The 23,366-nt window shown below is 41.6% G+C and overlaps 1 protein-coding gene across 1 annotated transcript in view; it reads left to right on the forward strand.

Moving 5' to 3' along the window:
• The window catches only part of ip6k2b (inositol hexakisphosphate kinase 2b), a 45,244-nt gene that overhangs the window by 9,264 nt on the left and 12,614 nt on the right, over nucleotides 1-23,366 (forward strand). The window contains exon 2 of the mRNA XM_037768524.1: nucleotides 160-262. Coding sequence (XP_037624452.1) covers nucleotides 181-262 — 82 coding nt within the window. The 5' untranslated portion in view covers nucleotides 160-180. The remainder of the gene's footprint in view (nucleotides 1-159; nucleotides 263-23,366) is intronic.

Raw genomic sequence — 23,366 nt, forward strand, 5'->3', positions numbered from 1 at the left:
TTATCTGAACCTTGTCTAGTATGTTAGCCAGCAAGTCTAGCAGCTGATATATTGTCAACTTCCGTGGCACACTTGGAGATGTGAGTGCATAAAGATGTCTTTTGTTACAAAGCCTTTAACAGGTTGTCTCTCCTGTCCTCTCCTCGGTTCTCTCTCCAGTTGTTGATTGACAGCAGCGTAATGCAATCCAGCGACACACATGCCACAGTGGAAGAGACGCTTCACTGGGAAGGACTTGCAGTACTAGGCCTTCTATATGAGGGTAAGAATTCCCATTGACCAGTATGTTGGAAAGTCTCTATATATAGCATGGGAGTGAACCTTTAAAGGCTGCTGGCATTAGGCGTTGCTGCAATGTGTCGAAGGTTACTGTTGCTGTGACCCCTGGATCAACATGTGCCTCTTGTTTCCTGTTGCTCAGATCAGGAGGACACAGGGTGACTCCAGCAAAAAGACAATTATTTTCCAAGCCCTCACCATATCAACTGACAGGACATAGATAAACGGTCGATGATTCCTGTAAGTCCTCTGATGATAGAGAACCTGGTCCAGCCTAAGCCCAGGGATACTCACAGAGACAGGGGTGTCATCTGTTAAACACCTGTGGCCAACAGGGAGTCAGTGGCAGCGTTTGGCATCGCCTTTGCCAGGTGACATTAAGTGTGCTAGGACTGTCGGCTCAGCAGGTATGAGGTTTTGTAAATACCAGGTGAAGCAGCCACATATTTGTGGGCCTACCAATCATCCTCATTCCTGTGTGTGTTTATGTACACCTAATGTCATGTGTTCATCGGCCCTGCCCGCTGTTTATACAGAACAGACAGCTTTTTGAGCCAGGTAAAGGAGGAGAGACTTGGCTCACTTATGTTTGGTTAAGGCTGCATTCACACGAGATCAGGCGGTGTGGCGAAAATGCAAATTTTTCAATTAATTTTGATTGGGGGTAGAGCGTTTGGTCTACGGCTACACAGGGGGTGCCGGAAATTAGAAAAAGAATCAACTTTTAGAGAAACGCAACCCAACTTCATGCCAAGGTTCCCAATCACATAACCGGAGATCCAGAACTGTACAACCCAGCCACAAGGAAACAAAAGATGTTAATCGTCACAGTTTCTGGGTCATTAAAGTGACTCACCCAGACCTCTGCAAAACCCTGCGAAGAATCGCAGCAACGCATGATCTCATGTGAATGCAGCCTTAGTCTGCCAAAAAAGCACTTGACTACACTGCTGCAGTAGACGCCTGCAATGAAACATAGCAACAGGCAATAGCGTGCAATAGTTAATAAGTTAATTTTGAGTCTTCTGGTTCTAATATTTCATTAATATTTCAGTCCCCCTGCAAACATTGTGAGATATTATGCTTCTATTTTTGAGCTGGCAAAACATAAACTGCAGCCAGTAAAATTCCTGCTTTATTAACATTTTGACTGCGGACTAGATCTTGATCCAGCTCCTTTGAAATGAGTATCCTCTGCTAAGATCACTAATTGACAGCTGTGATGCCCCAGTTATCAGGATAACTGTCTCACCCCCGAGGTTTTCTCTTGTGTCGCACGTGTTGGAACATAACTGAGGTCAGTGTGAGATGAGATCATTTCACTCTATTCTTACCGTTTCTCTCGGGAGCTTCAAAAACAGTCCATGGGGTCGGTATTATTATCTCTCTGAACTCATTCCATCTTTCTGTCACTGACAGACGCACATGCACATAGTAGTACACGGGCATATTGATCGTGTGAGATGCTCTGCGGTGTTAGGTGGCCTGCTTTAAGCCATCACATTGTCAGGGGTTGCCTGGTGTAAAGTTACCACATCCCTGCATCTCTGAACACAAGGTGAAGGGGTTAGGATGAATAAGTGAAGCGCTCAGTCCCTGAGGAGCCCTGGCACAGAGACACACACTATCATGTAACACCTGCAGCACCACAGCTACTCTGTTAGTCTTTGTGCTGTGTGCTGCATGTATCCAGTTGTGATTTAAAGGTAGACTTGGTAATGCTGAGTGACTAACAAGAGTGCACTAGATTTTTAAAATGATCCAACCGAAAAAACCCAGCCCAGTGTTGCCAACTCGTAGCTAGCAGCACAAGCTGCAGATTAGCTCCAAAAGTCCCTAAATCTAGAGAGAAAGTCTCCAAGTCAGCAACACCGGTCGTCCATTCAGGCCTCCCTGCAAAGACACTCCCCCCAAATTATCATTATAAACATAAACATATCATAATGAATGTAAACAATAGTTTACAGTATACAGTGCATGCAGGCAGGCAGGTAGGTAGACAGGATAGTAGCCCGTCCAATCATTTCATTCGGGCCGGATGAAATGATTGGACGGGTTTATTACAGCCCTGCGACAGCCACCAATACCAGATTTTCTTTCTCTTTTTTTTGTCAGAGCATTTGATTTATTGATTGCTGTCAGGATGTAATGAGAATTTCAACAAATATAACAAAAATGTATTTAAACAGCACTACCAACCTTACCTTTTAAAGTGTGATATAAACACATTTGGAGCTACTCACAGGTAGAAGCAACCTACTACATGTTCAAATTTATAGTTTTAGGTAAATTAGCTCCAAAATCTGTTTAATTGAGCTGGAAAATCTGGAAAGAAAATTAACTTATGGAGGAAATATATTTATAGGAATGAGTCCGGGGCACTCTCAGATGTCTGTTGAGTAAATCTAGAGATATAAAATCAAAAACAAGAAACATAGGACGTCTTGTGCATGGACACAGTGTTTCCCTGGCTAAAATTATAAGACTCTAATCTCCCTCTCTTAATGAGTGTGATCATGTTCAGCTTCTTATTATAAATAATACCAACATTATAGAGACCCCAGACGTCATTAGAAGCATTTATAGTCGTGATCAGACCTATATATGTTAGGGTTGGGCGATATGGCCAAACTGTTCTATCACGGTCATTTCATATCTCGATAACAATGTACAGTATATCACGATATAACATATTTTCTGTTAATTCAATAAATAAATAGTCTAAATGAAATAACCACATGGTAAAGCCTGAGTAAAGTAATGAGTATTTTATCATTTGAAGAACTTGAGTGCAAAAAAAGAAATAAATACAGGCCTATCCTTTATCGCGATAGAACGATATAGAAAAACAGATACGATATACATTTTTATCTTATTTTGATGATATATATCATCATATTGCCCAGCCCTAATATATACATTTGATGCACATTTAGTCTCATATAGCATGCCCAAACAGGGTAAAGAAAATAACATGATAGTATAAACTGTCTTGCCTAATACAGACATAAAGTATATTACATCGTTTCTAAACTAAAAAAAGAATTGTTTCATTTTATATGTTTAACTTTTAGGTTATAACATCTCATTCAGAAGCACAATTATAATGATGTCCCTTGAAGAATATGCCGGCACAGAAGAAAGGAGTTTCACGTAATAGGGAAGGGGAAAAAACCTCCCGTGGGAACAGGTCCCTGAACTCACCTACCTTTGTTAGAGAGTTCACAGTGAAGACAATGAGGAGGGAGATGACATGTGACAGAGGTCCCAGGCTGAATTCAAACCCAGTATATTCCAGGTGTATAATGCGATGGACTCTTAAAAAGCTCTTGTCAGTGCATGCCACTGAAGCACAATAGTTTAACTATTATAGCTATATTATCAGCCCAGTTTATAATCATTATCTTCGAGCATTAGACAGCCTCATATACCTTACACATAATTATCACATTCAAAGAACCTCTCACCCTCCACTGTAGAGAGAATAAATGTTACTCAGCCACTGCAAGAGCTCTGTCTTCATTTTTCTCTCTCGAGCCAAGTCTGTAAAGAATCAGTGATCTCCCTCGGTGTGTTTGCTGGGAGCCGTGCAGCCGTAGATCAGTTTTCCTCAATCTTATGCAAGAAGAAGATCTCTGTGTAGCACATGTCAACAGTGTCACAGGCCCATTGCTTGTGCTTACGTTTGCTCCTTGTGGTGACTTGCAGGGGTTCTAGGTCATCTAAGCTCTGCTGACACACTGGCTCGCCACAGAAGATAAATGGCTGATAGAGTTGTTCATGCACGCACGCAAACACACACACACTATGTTTTTAGTGTCTTCTAAAGCAAGGAGAAGATGAGAGCTGACTTTGGCTGGTGAGAGGATATCTGACATTGAGACTTGACGGAATTCTCTGAGGGTCTGAGTGTGCTCACTGGGGAGGAAGGTGTGGCATGGAGAGAACGAAGGAGGAAGGGACACTGACGTAAAGATTGGAAAGAGGATATGGAGTCCTCCACGTGTAAATACCCTAATTTCTGCTGACGACTGGGATATACTTGAAAAAAATATTCCGTATGACGGGTTGTCTAAGCACGTCGGTTGGTCAAAAGTGTTGTTCTGAACGCCCACATTTGATGGCTGGGTGAAAAGCTGACCGTCATAGAAAGGGGCGAGACGTGATAAACGGCGAACATTATCACCTAATCTCTCTTGGAAGGCATTCATAGTGTTGCACTCATTTGTTCACATGAAATGTGAGAGAAATAGTTGTGTAAGAATGAAAAAAGGAGATTTCGAAAGAGAAAATTGCTTTCTCATCTCCACACAGCAGGTCAATCGCTGTATGAAGTAGGCGTAAATGTCAGATATTTCGTTTTGGAAAGTTGTAAAAATAGTCTGATGCTGCTCCTCCAATTCAGACATTGGAAAGGCGTGGGCAGTACTTCTGTCGGAGTATACTAGCACGTTTATATGTGGGTATTATATAATCTCTTAGTGGATCTTATTCCTCAAGGATCGTTTTCATGCATTCACACAGTATGGTTCCACCACGTCAGTATGTCCACTGACATAGGATATGAGCTATCTTGCCTGGGCGCAAGGGTGGGGAATGTTCTAAGAGATGTATGGAGAGGCGTGATTGCAAACTCTTCAGGGTTCTGTCTCAACTCCCCCTTCCTTCCTGGCTATATTTAAGCTGTTCTCGTTAAGAGCAAATGTGTCCTCTTATCCTCTGGCACAGGCTGTAATTTACTTCTCTTTTTCTCCTACTAAAGGGCTCGGCTGTTTTTAGCGCAGTCTCTGAAGGTTACTTCCACAGTCCCTCCCTCCACCTTGCAAACACCTAAGAAGATTTCTGGGTTGATTTTTTTTTCCCTTTTCTAACTTTCTCTGATACTTAACCTTTCGCTCAGGGAGGCCTGTCCCAGTTCCCAGCTCTCTTTTTTTTGGCAGAACTTCTTTTTGAAGACTGCGCGCCCCATCAGGGAGCATAGGTGGGAAAATCTCCTGACTTCTATTCTGCCTCACTTGATTTTTCTCATACCCGTACAGCTCCTGCTGGCATGATTGAACTTTTCACTTGTTTCCTTAAGCTCTGCCACCTTTGTTCCTGATAGTACAAGGCAAGTGGACACAGCGTACAGTGGGAGTTTGTGTTGACGTATCTTTTCAAAGAGTAAGCCACTCTCTTTTCTGGCAGTGCCCTCCGTCGGCTGCCGCCATGTTCTCACCCAGTCTGTGTTCTCAGAGGAGAGGGCCAAATGCCCTTTGCTGCCTGCCAGTCAGACAGCTCTCCAGCCACGGCCCCTTCTATTTCATCCTGTCTCTTCTTTGTTCGTTCTGTCCTCCTTTTGTTCTATCCCTTTCTTGATCTCTTTGGATTTAGCGCTGGTAGTGGTGGTGGGCTCTGGGGTCAGGGTTATGCAACCCTGGGATTATTTCATAGGACAAATTGAGTCAGACAGGCTGAAACCGCAGTGAGTAGGCCAGGGGTTCAGACACATTCCTAAAGAGACGAAAGAATACACTTCAAATTAGAAGCTGTAAGATTGAGTCTGTGTCTCATGTAAGGATTTATTTGTTCTTGTAAATGATTTACCTAATAACTGTGTTTGCTGGTTATATAACTACAACCTTTCTACTAGGGGTGGGAAAAAAATCGATTCACCTATGTATTGCGATTTTTTTTTTTTTTTTTTCGATTATGAAATAAATTTTGAAATGCCAAAATTTATATATTTGCTTAATTTGAGTCTATGCGGAGGTAAAAGGAAGTTACCACTTTTATTGTTGCAGTCAGAGTTACACAACGTCATATCCGTTCAGTATCCGTCAACCAAAACAAAACGCAGTCAGCTGAAGCGAGCCAAAACGAATTAGTAGAAAACGGCGGAGGGTTTGCTTTGATACGACCCGCACCCTCACATATTAAATCCAAAGTGGTAAACACTACACATACAGTAAAGTATGGAAACACTTTGGGTTTCACACATTGTCAGGAAAAGAAGAACTAGACATCATGGCTAAAGCTGCATGCTAACTCTGTCATGGACAGGAAACGTTATCGTATTGCGACAATGTGCGGTCAAGCCAGTCGTCACTCGCATATCTGTGGTCAAATCGGCCGACACTACAACTGTAGGGCACCAATATACTGACATTTATATTAAATACAGTCCCGATGGAGCTGACCATGGATGTATAAAGAGAATGAAGCTGACAGTAACAGCTAGCTTCGACTTGGTGAAGTTAGCAGAAGTATACACATGTGACTTCGTCTGATTTTCAAAATAAGGTGTTAACAAAGGGAATCATTTTGCAAAATACATATATGGAAATAAGATTGATTGGATTATATTCACCAGAAGTATAAAACATTACATGTCCCTTATAAATTAAATAGAAAATACCACTAATTTGTGAGGGCAATGTCTTTATTCTTTGATTTGTAGGTTACTGGAAAAAAATGAATAATGCCTGACAATGACTGATATATTTGCCTTCATGACATCTCTGATTACATAAACGCTGAAAATCAAACATTTTTATTGTATCAATTTATATATACATATAGGAAAAGTTCCTAGAAGTGTATGATTTAAATTTTTCCCATGGTCTAGTGTTAAAAAAGTTAACAACAATCGCAATAAATCGTAATATCGGATCACGATTTTTGTAGAATCACAATACTTAAAAATCACAATTCATATCAAAATCGGCACCCAAGTATCATGATAGTATCGAATCGGGAGATAGGTGAATCGTCCCAGCCCGACTTTCTACGCCTTCCTCCTCTTCACTTTTGGTGCGGTTTGCTCTGACAGTGTCCCTTGGCTTGAGCATACAAGGACAGATGAGTGGCACCTGTGGCCCTACTCTGGCCCAGGTCCCAGGTCCCAGGCCCCTTGGGATTCCCATACCACCCCCCTCTGTCACTAAGGCTTACTGGGTCTAGTTTCCTTTGGCACCAGAAAGTGACAGAAAGAGCGCCACAAATGATAGGGGGATTCAGGGAGGCCTGGCTGAGGCTTCTCACACGCACGTCCATGCTGGTTGTTGTGCGTTACCCTGGATATATCTCATATGTCCAACCGGCTTGATTAATGCGTTGGCCATCACCTCGCTCGAACCCCATTCCCTGATGTGTTCACAGGCTGGGCTGCGCATGAAGTAATTATGCTAACATTTCCAATCCAATTTTGAGTGGATTTGAGTATAATCCAATTACCTGTACGTGATCCATTCAAGCTACAGCCCATTTTACAACACTCGCATTTTATGTATCGTTTATCATCAAAGTAAAGTGTTATTTGTAGTCATTGTTCAGCTATATACAATTATTCTGAGTGTGAAAGTGAGTGTGTGTATATTGTATGTCGCTACTTGACTTACTGGAGATGAGGGGTCTTGAACAGTCCCAGTAAATACTGTCATGTCCGACACATCACTGGTGACGCAGGACAATGATCTATGCTGTATCTTCCCTCTCTCTCTCTCTCTCTCCACCATTTATAACGTCATCCTTCTCACGCTGTCCCAACACACTGCAGCAATAACCTGCCCCTGTCATTTACCCACGAAATGACCTCAAACCCCAGCCATTAGCACATTACCACAGAGGCCCATTGCCGCACAGTCGTCACAATCACAGAATGTCATTAACACATTCGCAATCACCTCCTCCACTTTCACACTGAAAATGCTGCAGTGTGACTGTGGCATGACTATTTTCCTGTAGGGACATTTGTCAGATACATGGCTGGGAACCATTTGTCCTTCACAACCAATATAACTACTGCTGAGAATTAACACACATCCTCCAGTTGCACTCTGTATTTTATGTTATATCTGTAAATGGTCACATTCACTTTACTTACAAGAGAGCTTTGTCTTTTTTATACTGACCTCCAGAGACTCCTTACTTATGCAAATGCTTAAAGGTTCTCTATTTGAATATCCAGAGCGTTAATATAGCAGCAAACAACTATTTGCTATGGAAAGATATAGTGGAGTAATACCTGTCTACCTGAGCAGAGAATGTGCTTTGTTTATATGGCGTGTGTGCTTTTTGTGCATGTTCGTGCATGTGAGCGTGCCCCACTGGCTATCTCACGGCCGCAGCTCTGCACTGCGATTACAGCTGATAACGCCGTTGCGGAAGCGTAGCGCCCACCCTTCGGTTCCCCCTCTGGTTAACACTGTTACCTCTGTCTACTGTTAGCGTTGTAAGCACCGTTAGTTGCAAGCCGCCGGCTCAGCCATATCTAGACGGTAACCCGGTAAAGCTATGCGGAATCAATCTCGCATTTAGCACATTTACATTCACATTTACACAATTATTTCTCCCTCAACGCACTTGGGAAATTGAAGGCCCAGTTTCTTGGAATTTAGGAAATTATGTAAGTAAGAGTAAATTAATAAACAAAAAAAAATTGCAAAGTTCCCATGCCACTGGTCAGACTAACAATAAGGTTTCCTTTATGAAATGTGGAGGTGAGAATTTAGCAAGAAGATATTTAAATTGTGATAGAATAAGTAAAATGGAGAAATCTAAGGCCGTTCTGAATACCATTTTTTGGGCTTCAAAACGTTGGTGAGAAATATTCGAAGGTATTCGAGGCTTCGCTTTGCGTAGCGGCAGACTGACATCCGAGGAAGGGTGAAATCAGCAGCAACTGGACTTGGTTTAGGTTCTTGAAGACGTTTCATTTCTCATCCGAAAAGCTTCTTCAGTTCTGACTGAATGGTAGGGGTACCCAGGAATTTAACCTCTGTGGGGGTCGTTAGCAGGAACATAGAAACCACTCAGTACAATGGTGCTCCTAAGTGTGACGACGTAATCAAGGGTCGTCAGAGTCAGCTGATGCCTAGTGTGAATGGCTGCCACATGGCTGACATGTTCTTCTGTCTGTCTGTCTGTCTGTCTGTCTCCATCTCCCCCGTTTCAGTGCCGCTGCCACACTACTGTACACACACGCACCCACTGTGTACTGTATGTAGACTAGAATTAACTTTATTCCCTTAAATATACTGACTGTTTATTATTTTTTGCCTTGTATATTGTTTTATCACACTACCTTCAGTAAGATAAAGCTATTTCAGGCAGGTGATGCTTCTATCATATATTTCTGTATTTTAAATGTATTCATTTTATTTCTATGAGTGTGCTAATGCTAATAGCAATTTTGCTAATACACCCATTTGGTTCTGATTCATTATATTTATGAATGAATTAGTAAATGAACAAAAAATTCTGTACCATTCAGTGTTATCCACTTTAAAATAATGTGTACACATCCACCTCCTCAGTATGTTTTGGGGGCTCTCCATCTCTGCTGCCTCTGTATCTTTATGTCTGTCTGGTATTTTTCCACTGAATTTGTTCGATGAGGTGGCGGGTCCTTCATCACAATGGCTCAGGTTCTTTTTTGTGTGGTATGTGTTAAGTAGCGTTCACCCTTCGTCCTGCCTCCTTCCTCCTTCCTATCATCGTCCTTTACGCCATCACACACTGCAGCGCTCGCTGTGCTCGGAAAATTCCACACTGCAGCAAAGAGAGGGGAGGAAGTAGAGCGAGAGAGAGAGAGAGAGAGAGAGACGCAGGTGGGATGAGGGAGGGAAGGCATGAGATATGCTTGCAAGAAATAATCAATGATGTGAGTTTTTCAGATATGTCGTGGGAGGAGGAACATGTTTACACTTTGATTGATGCAAACACTGTGAATGAGATATGTGAGAGAAGAGATGTGTGCATCTGTAGTAAGGATTAAGTGCATATGCAGACAATGAGGGGGAAACATTGCATGTCACTAATGCATTAAATGCTGAACTATTTTTTGAAGATTATACCTCTACTGCATGCTATTAAAATAATGAGGTCAGAGTTGTAACTTAGATAATGTGCTACATCATATGTAACTTTGTTTTGAAGAGGAAGGAGGGAGAGCTGTTTTTATGCAGAGAGATGGAGAGTAGTGAGGGATGGAGGCTTGCAGCTCTTTGGGTCAAAGTAACCTCTGCAGAAACGTGCATCTATCATCACATGCTCTGAGAATAAGCAGAAAAGCACTGCAGTACCCCGATACTACTGCTTAAAGCTGGCACAAATACAAACTGCAGCTGCAGCTTTAATCCACACCCCCTCTCACAAACATATACTGCTTTTAACATGACATACATTACTCACACAGATCTATGTATGCCTTTACTTTCTTGTATCTATTCAAACACAGCAATGCTCATGATTAAGGCAATTTAGCAGTGTAAATATATGGCCATCAATAATAAAGCAGGTCCATTTATTGCATAAAGGTTGTATCATAACCTTCATCTGGCACAGGTTGTTGGATTTACATTAATATAGAAACTTAAACATGCAATAACTTATTTTTTGGCCACTCGGGTCAGCAGAAACAAGTTGAAAACACAACATTGATATACATATTGTTAGCTGTTAAGCTGATGTGGTGAACTTCTTAGCAAACAGGCGCTTATTTACACATTACGCAGTTACGGAGCTACACTATCATATATGTGGAATTGTGTTTCTGACCACCTGGTGAATATACGTCCAATATTCACTTCCTTTTAGCTCTGTTTTTGGTCTCCACCAACTCCCTTGGGAAATGTCTGGCTCTTTAGCAGCTAAATGTGCCACTATGTTCACCAGCTAGTTGCTAACTTTGTCTGTCTGCTGAGCAGGTAGTGTACAGTGTTTTTTTAGAGCTTCTTTGCTGAACAGCTGCCTGTTGTGGCCAAAAATAATACTTTGAGAGCCGTGAACAGTGAGGTTGTGGTCCGTACCGCTAAACAATCAGTAGAAACTTATTATAATGCCATTTGATACATTGTTATTATACCCCCGCGATAACGTAGTCGGGGGTGTATAGCGCTCCGCGTGTCCGTCCTTCCGTCCGTTACACTTTTGTTTCCGGAGCAGAACTCGGAAAATATTTAACTTAGGAACTTCAAATTTGGTATGATGGTTGACAGTGTGGTGTAGTTATACATTTTGGGGGTTAAAAGTCCAGGGTGCCCAAATGTTTTGAAATTTGGGCCAAAGACTGTGGGGTCAAGCAGTGAGCGGGGGTATGTGAGCCATGCTCTCTTTTTCTTTTAAAGAAATATTGATTATAGCCGCTTTAATTATACTTAATCATCCTGTATTCAAAGTAAACATAACTCACACTAACTCAAACAGACTAGATACCAATGTGACATGGAAACAGACTCGGGGCCACAAAACAGACGTCAGAATGCTACAAATCAATCAACCTGCCTCAGGGATCTGTTCCATACAGATTGATTCGAAACAACTAGCCCAATGCGTTATTGATCAGCGTCATGCAATTGGCAGATGGAATGACAAGTGGTTGGAAAGTTGGGGAAGATTGTGACACGTGAATAGGAGGTGGCCCACATTTTTGGACACTTCAATTTATAATGTCCTGAGTGCCGCTCATTCCAGTTTATAGCAGTGCTGTTTTAGGCTTCATTTAATTTGCAAAGAGTGACTCGTGCTGCAGGGACATTCAGGTCTGCTTTTTTGAGTCAGCACTTTCAGGTTTGTTCGGGAAAATTAATTGTGATGCAACAGCAGGAACAGAGCAGCATCTATGAGTCAGATACACACTGAAAATATACATATCTGGAGGATATCTACAAGACTTTATATGTTCAGTGGCCTTATTATTTTCATTTTGAGTCATCTTGTTGAAGTGCATGTGTAAACCACCTTCAGGTACAACAAAATAAATCCTTAATATTTAGGAACTGAAACTCAAAGACTGACAGTTAAAGGTGGTGATGTTGAAGATTGCAACCAACTAAGTACCCACCCACTTATTCCTCCCTTTCCAAAACTGCGGTAGTGAGAGCTGCCGAGTGCAACAGTGGTAACACCATTTGCCTTGCTCAGATGCCATCCTTACCGTAATAACAACGGAAGTCAGACGGTGGCTGGCGGTACCATGTTTTTTCATTCTGCGGCTCACGTTACCACAGTTTCACATGCGGGAGAACTATGGTGGCCTGCAGATAAAAATACGAAAGGCTCTCTTTAGAGCCAGTGTTTGGTTTGTCCATTCTGAGCTACTGTAGAAACATGGCTGAACGACATGGCGGACCCGCTCCCTATGTAGATATGAAGGGCTCGATTCTTAGGTTCAGGTGATTATACACTAATGAAAACATAGTTATGAATATTATATTCCATTTCTGCTAATAGATCCCCCGATATCCTACACACTGTTCCTTTAAGCAACTAAAACTCAAGTTATGCCAGATACATTTTTGATATTTATCTACCTATACCTTTCTGTATTTATCTACCTGAAGGATTTGTACATTGCACTTTAATGACAAAAAGAGAGTGAGCAGATAAAAGATTTCATAAGACATTCTTTAGCCTCTGAGATTATGTTGTGTTGCAAGTTGGAACCAGATCAAAAATAGAAATAGCTGTTGGACTCCAATTGTGAGGCAATGTGTGTGCTTATTCGCATCATGGAAATGCTGCTCGACCTCCAGTTTACTGCTGTGAATTATTCAAACTTCAGTCGTGCTCTGAAACTTAAACAGCCAAGCTCTTGTTACAGTTAACCTTCACAAACCAATCTTTCTGTATCAGTCTGTCCAACTTTTTTTCAGAGAAGCTGTCTGTAAAGAAAAGGGAAATGTTTGAATAGATATTGATGTCATTGTGTATTTCTGCATGGTCTCTGACTAATGGCTGGAGTCTAGACTGGGCAACGCTTCAGGGCTCTCTCACATTCTCTTCTATTATAAGTGTAGAGAAGTCTAAGCAAAGCAATGTTCAGTGCAGACTAATGCAAGCACTCAAGTACTTTAACTCGCTTACATTTACCCTGATCCCTCATACACTCTGAGACCCTGATGTGAAAGTAATAAACATGCAGCTCTGGATCACATCCACATACTGCATCTCAATAGCAATTCTAAGTAATGTAATACTGGGAACGCTTCTGCTTTTGGATCAGAAATGGTATTTTGAGGAATGCATGATAGCTCTGCACTATAACTCTTTCCTGTCAGCAGCCCTGGGAACACATGAAGCCAGACCTCCTTCTTCCCCCTAACTCACACCAGAAAACTCTGGGATGGCATTTTCAAATAGATTGCGAATGATGTGAATAATTTCGGCAGTGAGTCACTCAAAGTCAACAGAACCATCTGGACAGTGTATTAAAGAACTCATTAAAGGGCTCAGCTAAGAAACAGTGGCTGCACATGGCGGCAGGTTTATGCACTGCAAGATTAGAACAAAACTCTCGTCCCTTATCTGTTACACTGACCTGTTGATGAATATCCACTTTCTCAGGCCAGCCATCGAATGCAACAGCAGAGTCAATAGCAGCCTAGTCTAAAGTGCTTTTGACAGTGTGAGATATTGATGCTTCCTCACCATGATAGCACTAATCAGTGGTATTGAAGTACTGACCGGTCAGGTCACTAATTAAAATCAAACTGGTGTGGCGGTCAGGTTGGATTTGTCTAAGTTGGTACCATAGTGACAGCTGTGGTCCACATTAAGGGATCCAAATACCAAAGCAGCCTGAGTAAAGTTCAACATTTTGTGAGTCTTACTGAAAGCTGGACCTACTCCAGTCCTTGCCTGTCAGCACAAACAAATCTATCTGTATAGGAGTGGAGATGAGGAGGCTAACAATGTCCCGTGCAGGAATTCAAACAGGTTTTATGGCCTAGTCAGTAATCGAACTCTGGTGCAGTTCGCTTGGGCAGTTGTGAATACAGTAATCATACTCTGGTGCAGACCAAAACAACCAGTCCGAGACCGCTTGCGAGAGGGGGTCTCAGACTGTATGCAAGTGAACCAAAACACAGGCTGCCTTGGGCATTTGTTGAGATGGACACGGGTGAACAAGAGGTTAACATGAGTGGGAGAGGACTGACCTGGACTTCTGCAGACGTCCGAGGTTTGCTTGACATCTGGACCAAAAAGAACATACAGAATATGCTCAATAAAATCAGCAAAAATAGGGACGTTTATAAAGTCACTCGAGATAAAGATAGAGGAGAAGGGATGCGCAGTAAATCAAAGAGAAAAAACATCAATAGCAATATATCAAAGTCCGCGATTCGCTGCATAAAAGTGGCAGCTCTCCAGACAAAAAAGATAAATTCACTCCTTCGTACACTCCCCTCAGCCAATTATTTTTGTATTTGGCCTGCTTTAATTTTTGCACTGTGAAACCGAACCAGACAAAGTAGAGAACGAACCAAAAGTATCAAGTTCACTTTCACTGTCATTCACTAGCTGTTAGCTTAACTGTTTGTTAGTTTTTTAGGAGCAGTCTGACAAAGTAAAGCTCAGCTACATTCAAGCACCATTTTTGTCTGGTGCAGCAGATTTATCTGCTCACCCCAGGTTGGTAACAAATAAGATCCATTCTTAATCTCACTTGTTTACCAATAATTAGCAGATTGCGAGCTTTGTGCAAACAGTGTCATTACGGATAAACACAGTGCAACAGATAGCTACAGCAAACAAATGAAATATGGTGGGAAGCTCTGACAATCTGAGGCTTGACAGTCAAATGCAGAACAGCAACATTTGTAATGCATGAAGCTACTAAACTTACTGTATATTTTCCTTTTCAAAGCTTTCGTATTTGCTCATGAATTAGGTTTTAATTTTATTTTTCCAACAACAGATCAAATATAAACTGCAATGTGAAAGATCTGGCCAGAAATGTTGTTTAAAACATTCAAAAAATTAACAAACATTATCAACAAAATGTGAAGATGTTAATATGTTGACGTTATGTCAAAGACGTATGTTTTGTGTTGCAGAGATATTTACTGAAATGACCATGCTAACCAGCTAGCCCCGGGCCTGGCCCGCCATGTCTTGTTATACCACTTGTACCTCGAGAGGTGATAGTGAGTCACTGTAGCGTCCAGTCTGCCCTCATGAGAGGATGAAGAAGTGGAGCTGTCCCGAGGGCTTGTCACGTTGAAGATACAGGGTCTGTGTAAGTTTTGATAGTTTGTTCATTGGATTAAACCAAAAGTGGCAGAAATGAGAAAAGGACTCATATTTTCGTTTCGTTCTCTTTTGCCATCTCACTTTGCCAGGAGGAGGCTGGTGCAGCGGCCCGGGAGTAAGACCTTCAGTTAGCGGTTAGCTGTAGCAACTAGCATTCAGCAACAGAAAGTTTGCTGATCCAGCAGGGATCAGATCCCCCCGCCGTTGGGGTTCGTGCTGGCTGAATTTGTGTTGCTACAGCTCCGCTAACTGAAGGTTTGTCTCCAGGAGCTGCCGCACACTCTCCTCCCAGCGAGGTAACGTTAATCTAGTGGTGGCGGGAAGGACGAAAATAATTAACAAGTCATTTTCTTGTTTCTACCACTTTGGATTTAATCCAATAAACAACACGGACCGTGCAGCCCACAGTAGACAAATATGCCCTCACTAACCTGACCATACAGGAACCTTCACCCCCCGTCACACACACCTTTGGCACAGATACTGGTCTGTTTTTCTATTATTGTATATTGCTCATAGCATTCTTCTCTATTTTTATTGTATATTGGACATAGTGTTTTTTCTATCTGTATCTATTGTATTTATGTCTTATACTGTGTTTCCTTGTCAACGGCACTCAGAGCTGAAGGCAAAGGAGGAATTTCATTGTACAGGGAAACTTGTTTTTAAATGTGCACTTGACAATAAACACTTTGACCTGACATGACAATATAGGCTGATGCCAAACGTCGTGAAGATTATAATTAAGATAACAGTGTTATTTTTTGAGTAGCTCTCAGCGTTTGAACAGTTTGGTTGAATTTTGCATATTCTTGCCCTGCTGTTAGTTAGTAGTTTGTTTGTTTTTAAATAACCGATGACTTTAAATTTAGTATGTATGGACCCATCATAGAGCTGAAATGCTGCCTCATATTTCTTTGGAGCATGTGGCCGTATCTTACACACTGCGCCTTTAACCTAGAGTCTCCTTATTTTGATTGTCAGGGTGAAATTGGTTGTGAAATCTTGGCTGTGTGTTTGTGTGCAGGGCCCACCACCTCTGAACAGCCTGTACTCACTGTCAATATAATGTCATGGGGTTTAGATACAAGTTACACTTGACTGTTACATAATACAGCGGGAGCACACACAAGAACTATATTCACTCCTCCCTCTCTCTCAAACATCTGCATATGCACATACACATTCACAGGCATGCACACACACGCCCAGGCTGCATATTCACACACACACACACACACACACACACACACACACACACACACACACACCACTGATATGTGAGGGAACTCCAAAACCCCTTACATCTGCAGACTGAAAACAAAAACACTCCCTCTATGTTCAGCCAAGTGAGGAGGAGTCTTGATTCTGACTTTTAACAGATGATGTTTACTCCACGTTTCCTGGAAAAAAGAAACCGGGTGTACAACTGACAGTGAAACTGCGGCGAGGACATTCACGGTCATGACCTTTTCTGCCTAAAAAGGGACTTAGTTGCACTTTTCAGAATTCAGTTGTCACAGAAAAAAAAAAAAAAAAAAACAAAGCCAGCATTTCATCTCCAACGCATTAATCTGAAATGCCGGGACAAACAGTACTCTTTGTCCCAGATGCAAACTAAACCCCTGACTTAACTATTCTTCCACTTTCCACTCCCATTTCATCCTATACAATGTCTTTAGGATTGAACTTTAAAACAATATGAATCTCCAGGAGTTTAGCTACGCTGTAGAACGTGGGGAACAGTAATTGTAAGAGTTTTAAAGCTCAGTTTTGCTCCTTTTAACCATTAGTATTTTCATGTGACCCTATGAACTTCAGTTTCATGGAAGTCCTTGAATGGTAAATGTCTCCTTGCTCTGTTTGTTTTGGGCTGAATCTTCAGCGTGCATGAGTCCGAGCTCAATCTGAATATATATTTTGTGTGTGTGCATGCATGTGTGTGTGCGTGAAAATCAAAATATTATGGTTCTAGATTTTGGCAGTCGTTGTTGCCACGTGACATCCTGTGTAACACGTGGCGAGCAGGAGGAGTGGGTTTGTTTATATAAATCAAACTTTTTTTTTGCCTACTCTCTTCATGCTTGGGTCATATGGAACTCATTAGTGTACAGTGAGCTGCAGGGAGAAATGCAGAGCTGCAAGTCCTGCACACACACACTCCTGGTTAAAATCATGCCATTTTGACTATTTTATTCCATTTTAAACCTCACTCCGTTTCATAGTAAATCCCCTCAGACTGCGTTCACGAGACTAGATTTGTGAATTTTAGTTCAGAGGCGACAGGAGTTGATGTTTGCGTTGCTGTCTGAGAAAGCCGCAGGGAAGACACCAGAGATAAAGCTGCTCATGTTTCTGCCTGATGAAAAACAGACTAATATAGGCCATGAGGTTAGAAGGTTTGTTTTGTTTATTTCAACAGTCTCCACCCACCGAGCTTTTCAGACAAATGTTTACCCCTTACTTTGTTAATAAGCTGCATGAGTGCTTATTTCACCACCACAAAACCAAAATGAGTTTGTAATGTGTTTTTTATTGAGTTGATCTGTGGTAGGCCTGTTTAGTTTAGCCGTGTTGACTGGGTTGAGAGGCACAGTGACTGCTTGGCTGTAAACTTGTTACCACAGAGCTGGTACTGAATGTTCATTTGCATGTAGTTGATTTGACTATCAATAAGGGGGAAGACAAGTTGATTAATTCCTTTTCGGGGAAGTGTGCTCTGTGATTTAAGAGCTTACATTGAGCCTTGTTTTTTTGTATTTTGTGTGTTAAAAAGATGGGAATTTTGAGTTTACATCTTGCTTCGAGTTATCCCTGTATATGTGTGTGTGTGCACGTGTATCTGTTACTTTCAGGAAACCATATGAGTGATGCAGTCTGCTCCTAAATAGTGGAGATGTTGACAGCTAGTTGGACTGTGTGTATAGAGAGAAGTAACAGAACAAGGATTACTGTGGCGAGAGGGGAACTTTGTTTGGTTAAAAAAAAGAACTATTTGTGTGTAGCAACAGACTTTCTTCCCTGCATTATCCATTAATGTTTTGTTTAATTTAGTACTGGTTATTTGTAAAAAAAAAAAAAAAAAGGAAGTAGGAGAATGTGAATTTAGATAAAGAAAACTGTACTTTCTTCCTTTAGAAAATCAAATGCCTTCTTGTTCCAAAATGTTGGCAGTTATTTGTAGCAAATTCCCGATACATGCGTACGGACAAGAACAGACTTTTTCAGTGGTCAAAGTTAACGCGATAATAACGAGTTAACGCAAATTTGTTTTAACACCACTAATTTCCTTAACGCAATAGATCTTTCAGAGGTGGTATTGCTATCATATGAAACTAGAAAGCCTAAGAAATCTATTGGTACCAACCATCATACTAGCTTGTCACGAAGGTGACTAAATAACGCTCCAAACTTGCGCTAAATTATGGTGAGGAAAAACTGACCTCTGACCTTAAGATATGTGAATGAAAATGGGTTCTATGGTTACCCACGAGTCTCCCCTTTACAGACATGCCCACTTTATGATAATCAAATGCAGTTTGGGGCAAGTCATAGTCAAGTCAGCACACTGACAGCTGTTGTTGCGTGTTGGGCTTGAGTTTGCCATGTTTTGATTTGAACATATTTTTTATGCTTAGGTATGCAGTACCTGTGAGGGTTTCTTGACAATATTTTTCATTGTGTTGTTAATTGATTTCCAATAATAAATATATACGTACATTTGCATAAAGCAAGCATATTTGCCCACTCCCATGTTGATAAAAGTATTAAATACTTGACAACTCTCCCTTTAAGGTACATTTTGAACAGATAAAAAAGTGTGATTAATTGCGATTAATCATGGACAATCATTTGATTAATGGCGATTAAACATGGACAATCATGCGATTAATCATGATTAATCATGAACAATCATGGACAATCATGCGATTAATCATGGACAATCATGTGATTAATCACAATTAATCATGGACAATCATGTGATTAATCACGATTAATCATGGACAATCATGGACAATCATGGACAATCATGCGATTAATCATGGACAATCATGTGATTAATTGTGATTAATCATGGACAATCATGTGATTAATCAGGATTAAATATTTTAATCGATTGACGGCCGCCTCGAAAACGTGATTTCAGAATGATATTATAACCTATTAAGATGGACATTGTTTGAAATGAGCTGCTGAGCAGATTTACAGGATGGTGAAGGGTTTACACAAAAACACGAGCACGAGCCATAGATAGCTCAGTAATTGCCAGCGCCGGTTAATTCTGGTACACTTGTCCGAGAGTGACACTTGCCATGCTTTGACTTTGGCGGGGAATTAGATGTGACAGGTTGGCCACACAGGATGTGGGGCAGGAGGGGGTGGGGCGGGGCTGTCTGAGGCTAGGCACGTGGAACAGACTTGGTGCGGCGGCTTGGAAACTACCCAAAGGCTACATGCAGACAAGAACCTGGCCGCCAAGATCCTGAACATAGAACCTGACCCAGTTTTCCCTCCAGGTCTGGAGGAAATCAGAGCTCGAGGAGCCAGTATCAATGCACAGCATCCCACTTTTAGTTATTTATCAGAGGTCATGAGTCAAGGTAAGGTAAGGTTGGGGAGGGTGGACATATTTTGGCAGGGTGTAGGTGTGGAAAAAATGTGCCAGCGGAGCTTTAACAGACCACCAGACAGGAGCCACAGCAGCTATATATATAACCTGAGGCAGACGTGTGATATGTGTCCTGAATGAAATAAAGGACAGAGAGGAAATCAAAGACTGGGCGGACCGGCTTATTAGTATGCGGCACATCACACAGTCTGTTGAATATTGTAAGCTAGCATTACGCTTCTTTCTGGAAATGGAAACCCTACTTTCCTAAACAAGTCTGCATCATATCCTAACCTACCACAACGCAGTAAAACCTTGACTATCTCTTCCCACACTGCTCACATACACGCTGTCCTCTCGAGACCGTTCCCATGGTGATGTGCTAGTGCGTAACTGGGATTGATCCGTTGGGTGTAGAAACTGGGCCATAACACAGAGGAAGTTCAACACGTTTCATTATCTTCAACACGGGCATGTGAGCAACGGCCCACACAATAGCCAGAAACATAAACCGTGTCAACTCCTAGTGAATTACACATGCACGCAATCATTTTTCTTTACAAATTCTCCATGCCTCAGGTTACAGTGTGACATGTTCTGTTTACAAACAGATATCCTGTGGGGCCCCACCTTGAACAAGACCCAGCCCCTGTAGAGTCAAGAGGAAACAATCAGCTGCTTCCTTCAAAGTGGGTCAGAGTCTAGCTTGTTGTTCACTGACAGGCTGAAAGTGTCCAGCTGATAGCATGGTATTATCTCCAACAGTATAGGGAGGCTGCAGCGGCTTTAAACACTGCAATCATCTGGTGTCAGACATCTTGTGACTGCAAGCATGTATCTGTTGTTGGAGGCTTTCCTGCTCAAAACACCAGGGACAGTATATGTTGGCACAATGCCATAAGTTTATGCATGTTCTCAACTTTCACTCACGTGGATGTACACATGGAGTAGATCACACTGCACGTTTCTGCAGCGTCAGTGTTAAGTGAACGTGAGTTTGCGTCTCACTGGGATATTTACCAGCTTGTAGTTTAGCCAAGGTTGCATAAATGCATCTCCAGTTCTCCCACCACCTGTGACCTGGGGGAAGTTGGTTTATTGGGAACAGCAAGGCTAATAGCTCTTCCCCCTCCAGCCTATTGGGCTTCAGGAATGCACGTGAGGAATGTGTCAATGTACTCGAAGAATCTGAAGTCGAACGTGTCAGGTTGCTTTGGGGCTCTTACAGGCCGTGGTTTGAAAAAGTAAAGGAACGCTATCACCAATGACTTTGACACATCTAGGCCTATTTCATTACTAGACATGCAGCAGTTGGGCAGTTTTAGCGTAACTAGCATTTTGATTCAGTGCAGTATCCCAACTTTTGTTTGTTCATGTGACCATTTTTCTGAAGACCATAGAGTGGTGCAGGGATGACGTATTTTCATAGGCCAACCCGGAAGTTAGAATCTCCCTGCGTTCCCTCGACAAAAAGCCAATGGGATTTTTCTGTTGGGTTTTGGATGATTTTGGAAAATAAGCTCTGTGGCAAACAAATGTTTATGATATTTACACGTTTTGTTCCGTAAAATAATCTCCACAAATGAACAACACTTTTATGATTTTTGAAGCGCAAATGCAATCGGCAGAAGTAAAAAGCTAATGTTAGGATATAAACGAAATACACCACAGTCGCATGGACGCGTGTATAAACAACGAGGCTGTAAAGGCGGACGAGTCGGCGTGATGACGTTTAGTAGTCTCATTTCGCCACTTGTTACCAACTGCCTTTTTTAAGACGCGTAAAAGCTTCAAAATTCACAAGTGGGATATTTACTAACGTATTATATATCATAGAAAACGGTACAATCTCTTAAGCTTGCGTTAACCACAGACTTTATTTCAGGAATCTAAAAAAAAAAACCATTCAAAAAAAATATTGACTTCCAGAAAAGGGAACCTGAAGTGCGAAAATGCTAACTCATTTCCGGGTTTTAGGACTCATGCACCACTCCCCCCCAAACTATCAGTCTGTGTAAAGTGCCTGTCTATTTTTTCACTCTTGAGCCTCTGCTTTTGATAATCCTTCCCTGTGTAAACAATACATAATAGGCTAGTTTCCTGACTCTTGGTTGCAGGAGGTTTTATTACCAAGCATGAAGGTTTCGATATTCACAAGAAAATGTCTGGCATCAATAAACAAAGTTGTATCCCCTCAATGGATTATTTACTTATTGTATATTGCCCTGACTCATGTTTTATGATTGTATTTTCGGTTTAACCAAACATCCTCACCCTATCCAGGAACTCAGAACCATTCATGTTCGTCACAGACAAAATTAACTGATGATATACAAAATTATTTTTTAGAATAAGGTGTCATTTGTGCAGCAATCTGCCTTTTATTTAGAAGTAAACACAAGTTAAATTGCACTTGCACTTTTTTTGTATTGTTTTGTTTTTTCAGGGTATGATTGGTGAGTTTTTATTATGTTTTCAGATGACAAACCGGTGTTTTGATTGTATTTTTATCATCAAGCAGTCAGTGTTGTGTGATCAGATGAGGCTTTTCTTCCATCGACAAAGGGAAAGGCGGAAGGAATGACATGAGAGGCGTGGGCGGTGGTGGGGAAAGCAAGTAAACAAGGCTGTCCTTGACTTGGCATTGAGTGTCAGCAACACTCATCACTATCAGCACAGTCATTACCAGAGCAGCCCGTATCCTAAATGAGAGAGCATATAGGCCCATCCCCTTTCTGAGGCACGCTTTCATACACTCCCATGTTTCAAATCCTCACGTGTCTGGGAGTGAGGGGGAGGGCTTTTGGATATACTGAAAAATGGGATGTCAAGTTGGTCAAATAACACTGTTGTGATTTCCCCACCCAGGAATTTCAAGGCATGGCTCACAGCACAACTATTACCCCCCAATTTTGGCTGTACTGTACTGTAAGTGTGCTGTTTCCTCCTGGGGTGGAAGGAGCTTTTCAACAGCCCAATCATTGAAAGTCCATGATTAGGCTGTAGATATCCAGTGACTTGACCTTGCCTACAATACATCGCAGTACATGGCATGGTAAATAGTCACCCTGATTGGGACCGACCAGTTAGTCTTCATCTAAGGGGCGACCTCCGGGTCTGAAAAGTGAAGCCGATGAGGAAGTGCCTTAAACTTGTATTCTTTCTAATAGCCAGCAGGGGGCGACTCCTCTCGTTGTCTGTTTGTATAGAAGTCTATGAGAAAATGACCCTACTTTTTTTATTTATTACCTCAGTAACATTTTCCTAATTAGTCTTTTTCAGTACAACATGATATTAATTTAGTAAATTATGGTCCCATTTAGAGTAAAACAGACAATGAAGCAGGGTATGCTTTAGGGCGCGGTAACCTTGTGATTGACAAGTTGCTACCATGGAGACCTGTCAATCAGGATAGAGGAGTAGTAGCCTTGTGATAGGTCAGGATTTTTTATAACCCACACCC

The sequence above is a fragment of the Sebastes umbrosus genome, chromosome 1 (assembly GCF_015220745.1).
Source record: "Sebastes umbrosus isolate fSebUmb1 chromosome 1, fSebUmb1.pri, whole genome shotgun sequence".
Taxonomy (NCBI): Eukaryota; Metazoa; Chordata; class Actinopteri; order Perciformes; family Sebastidae; genus Sebastes; species Sebastes umbrosus.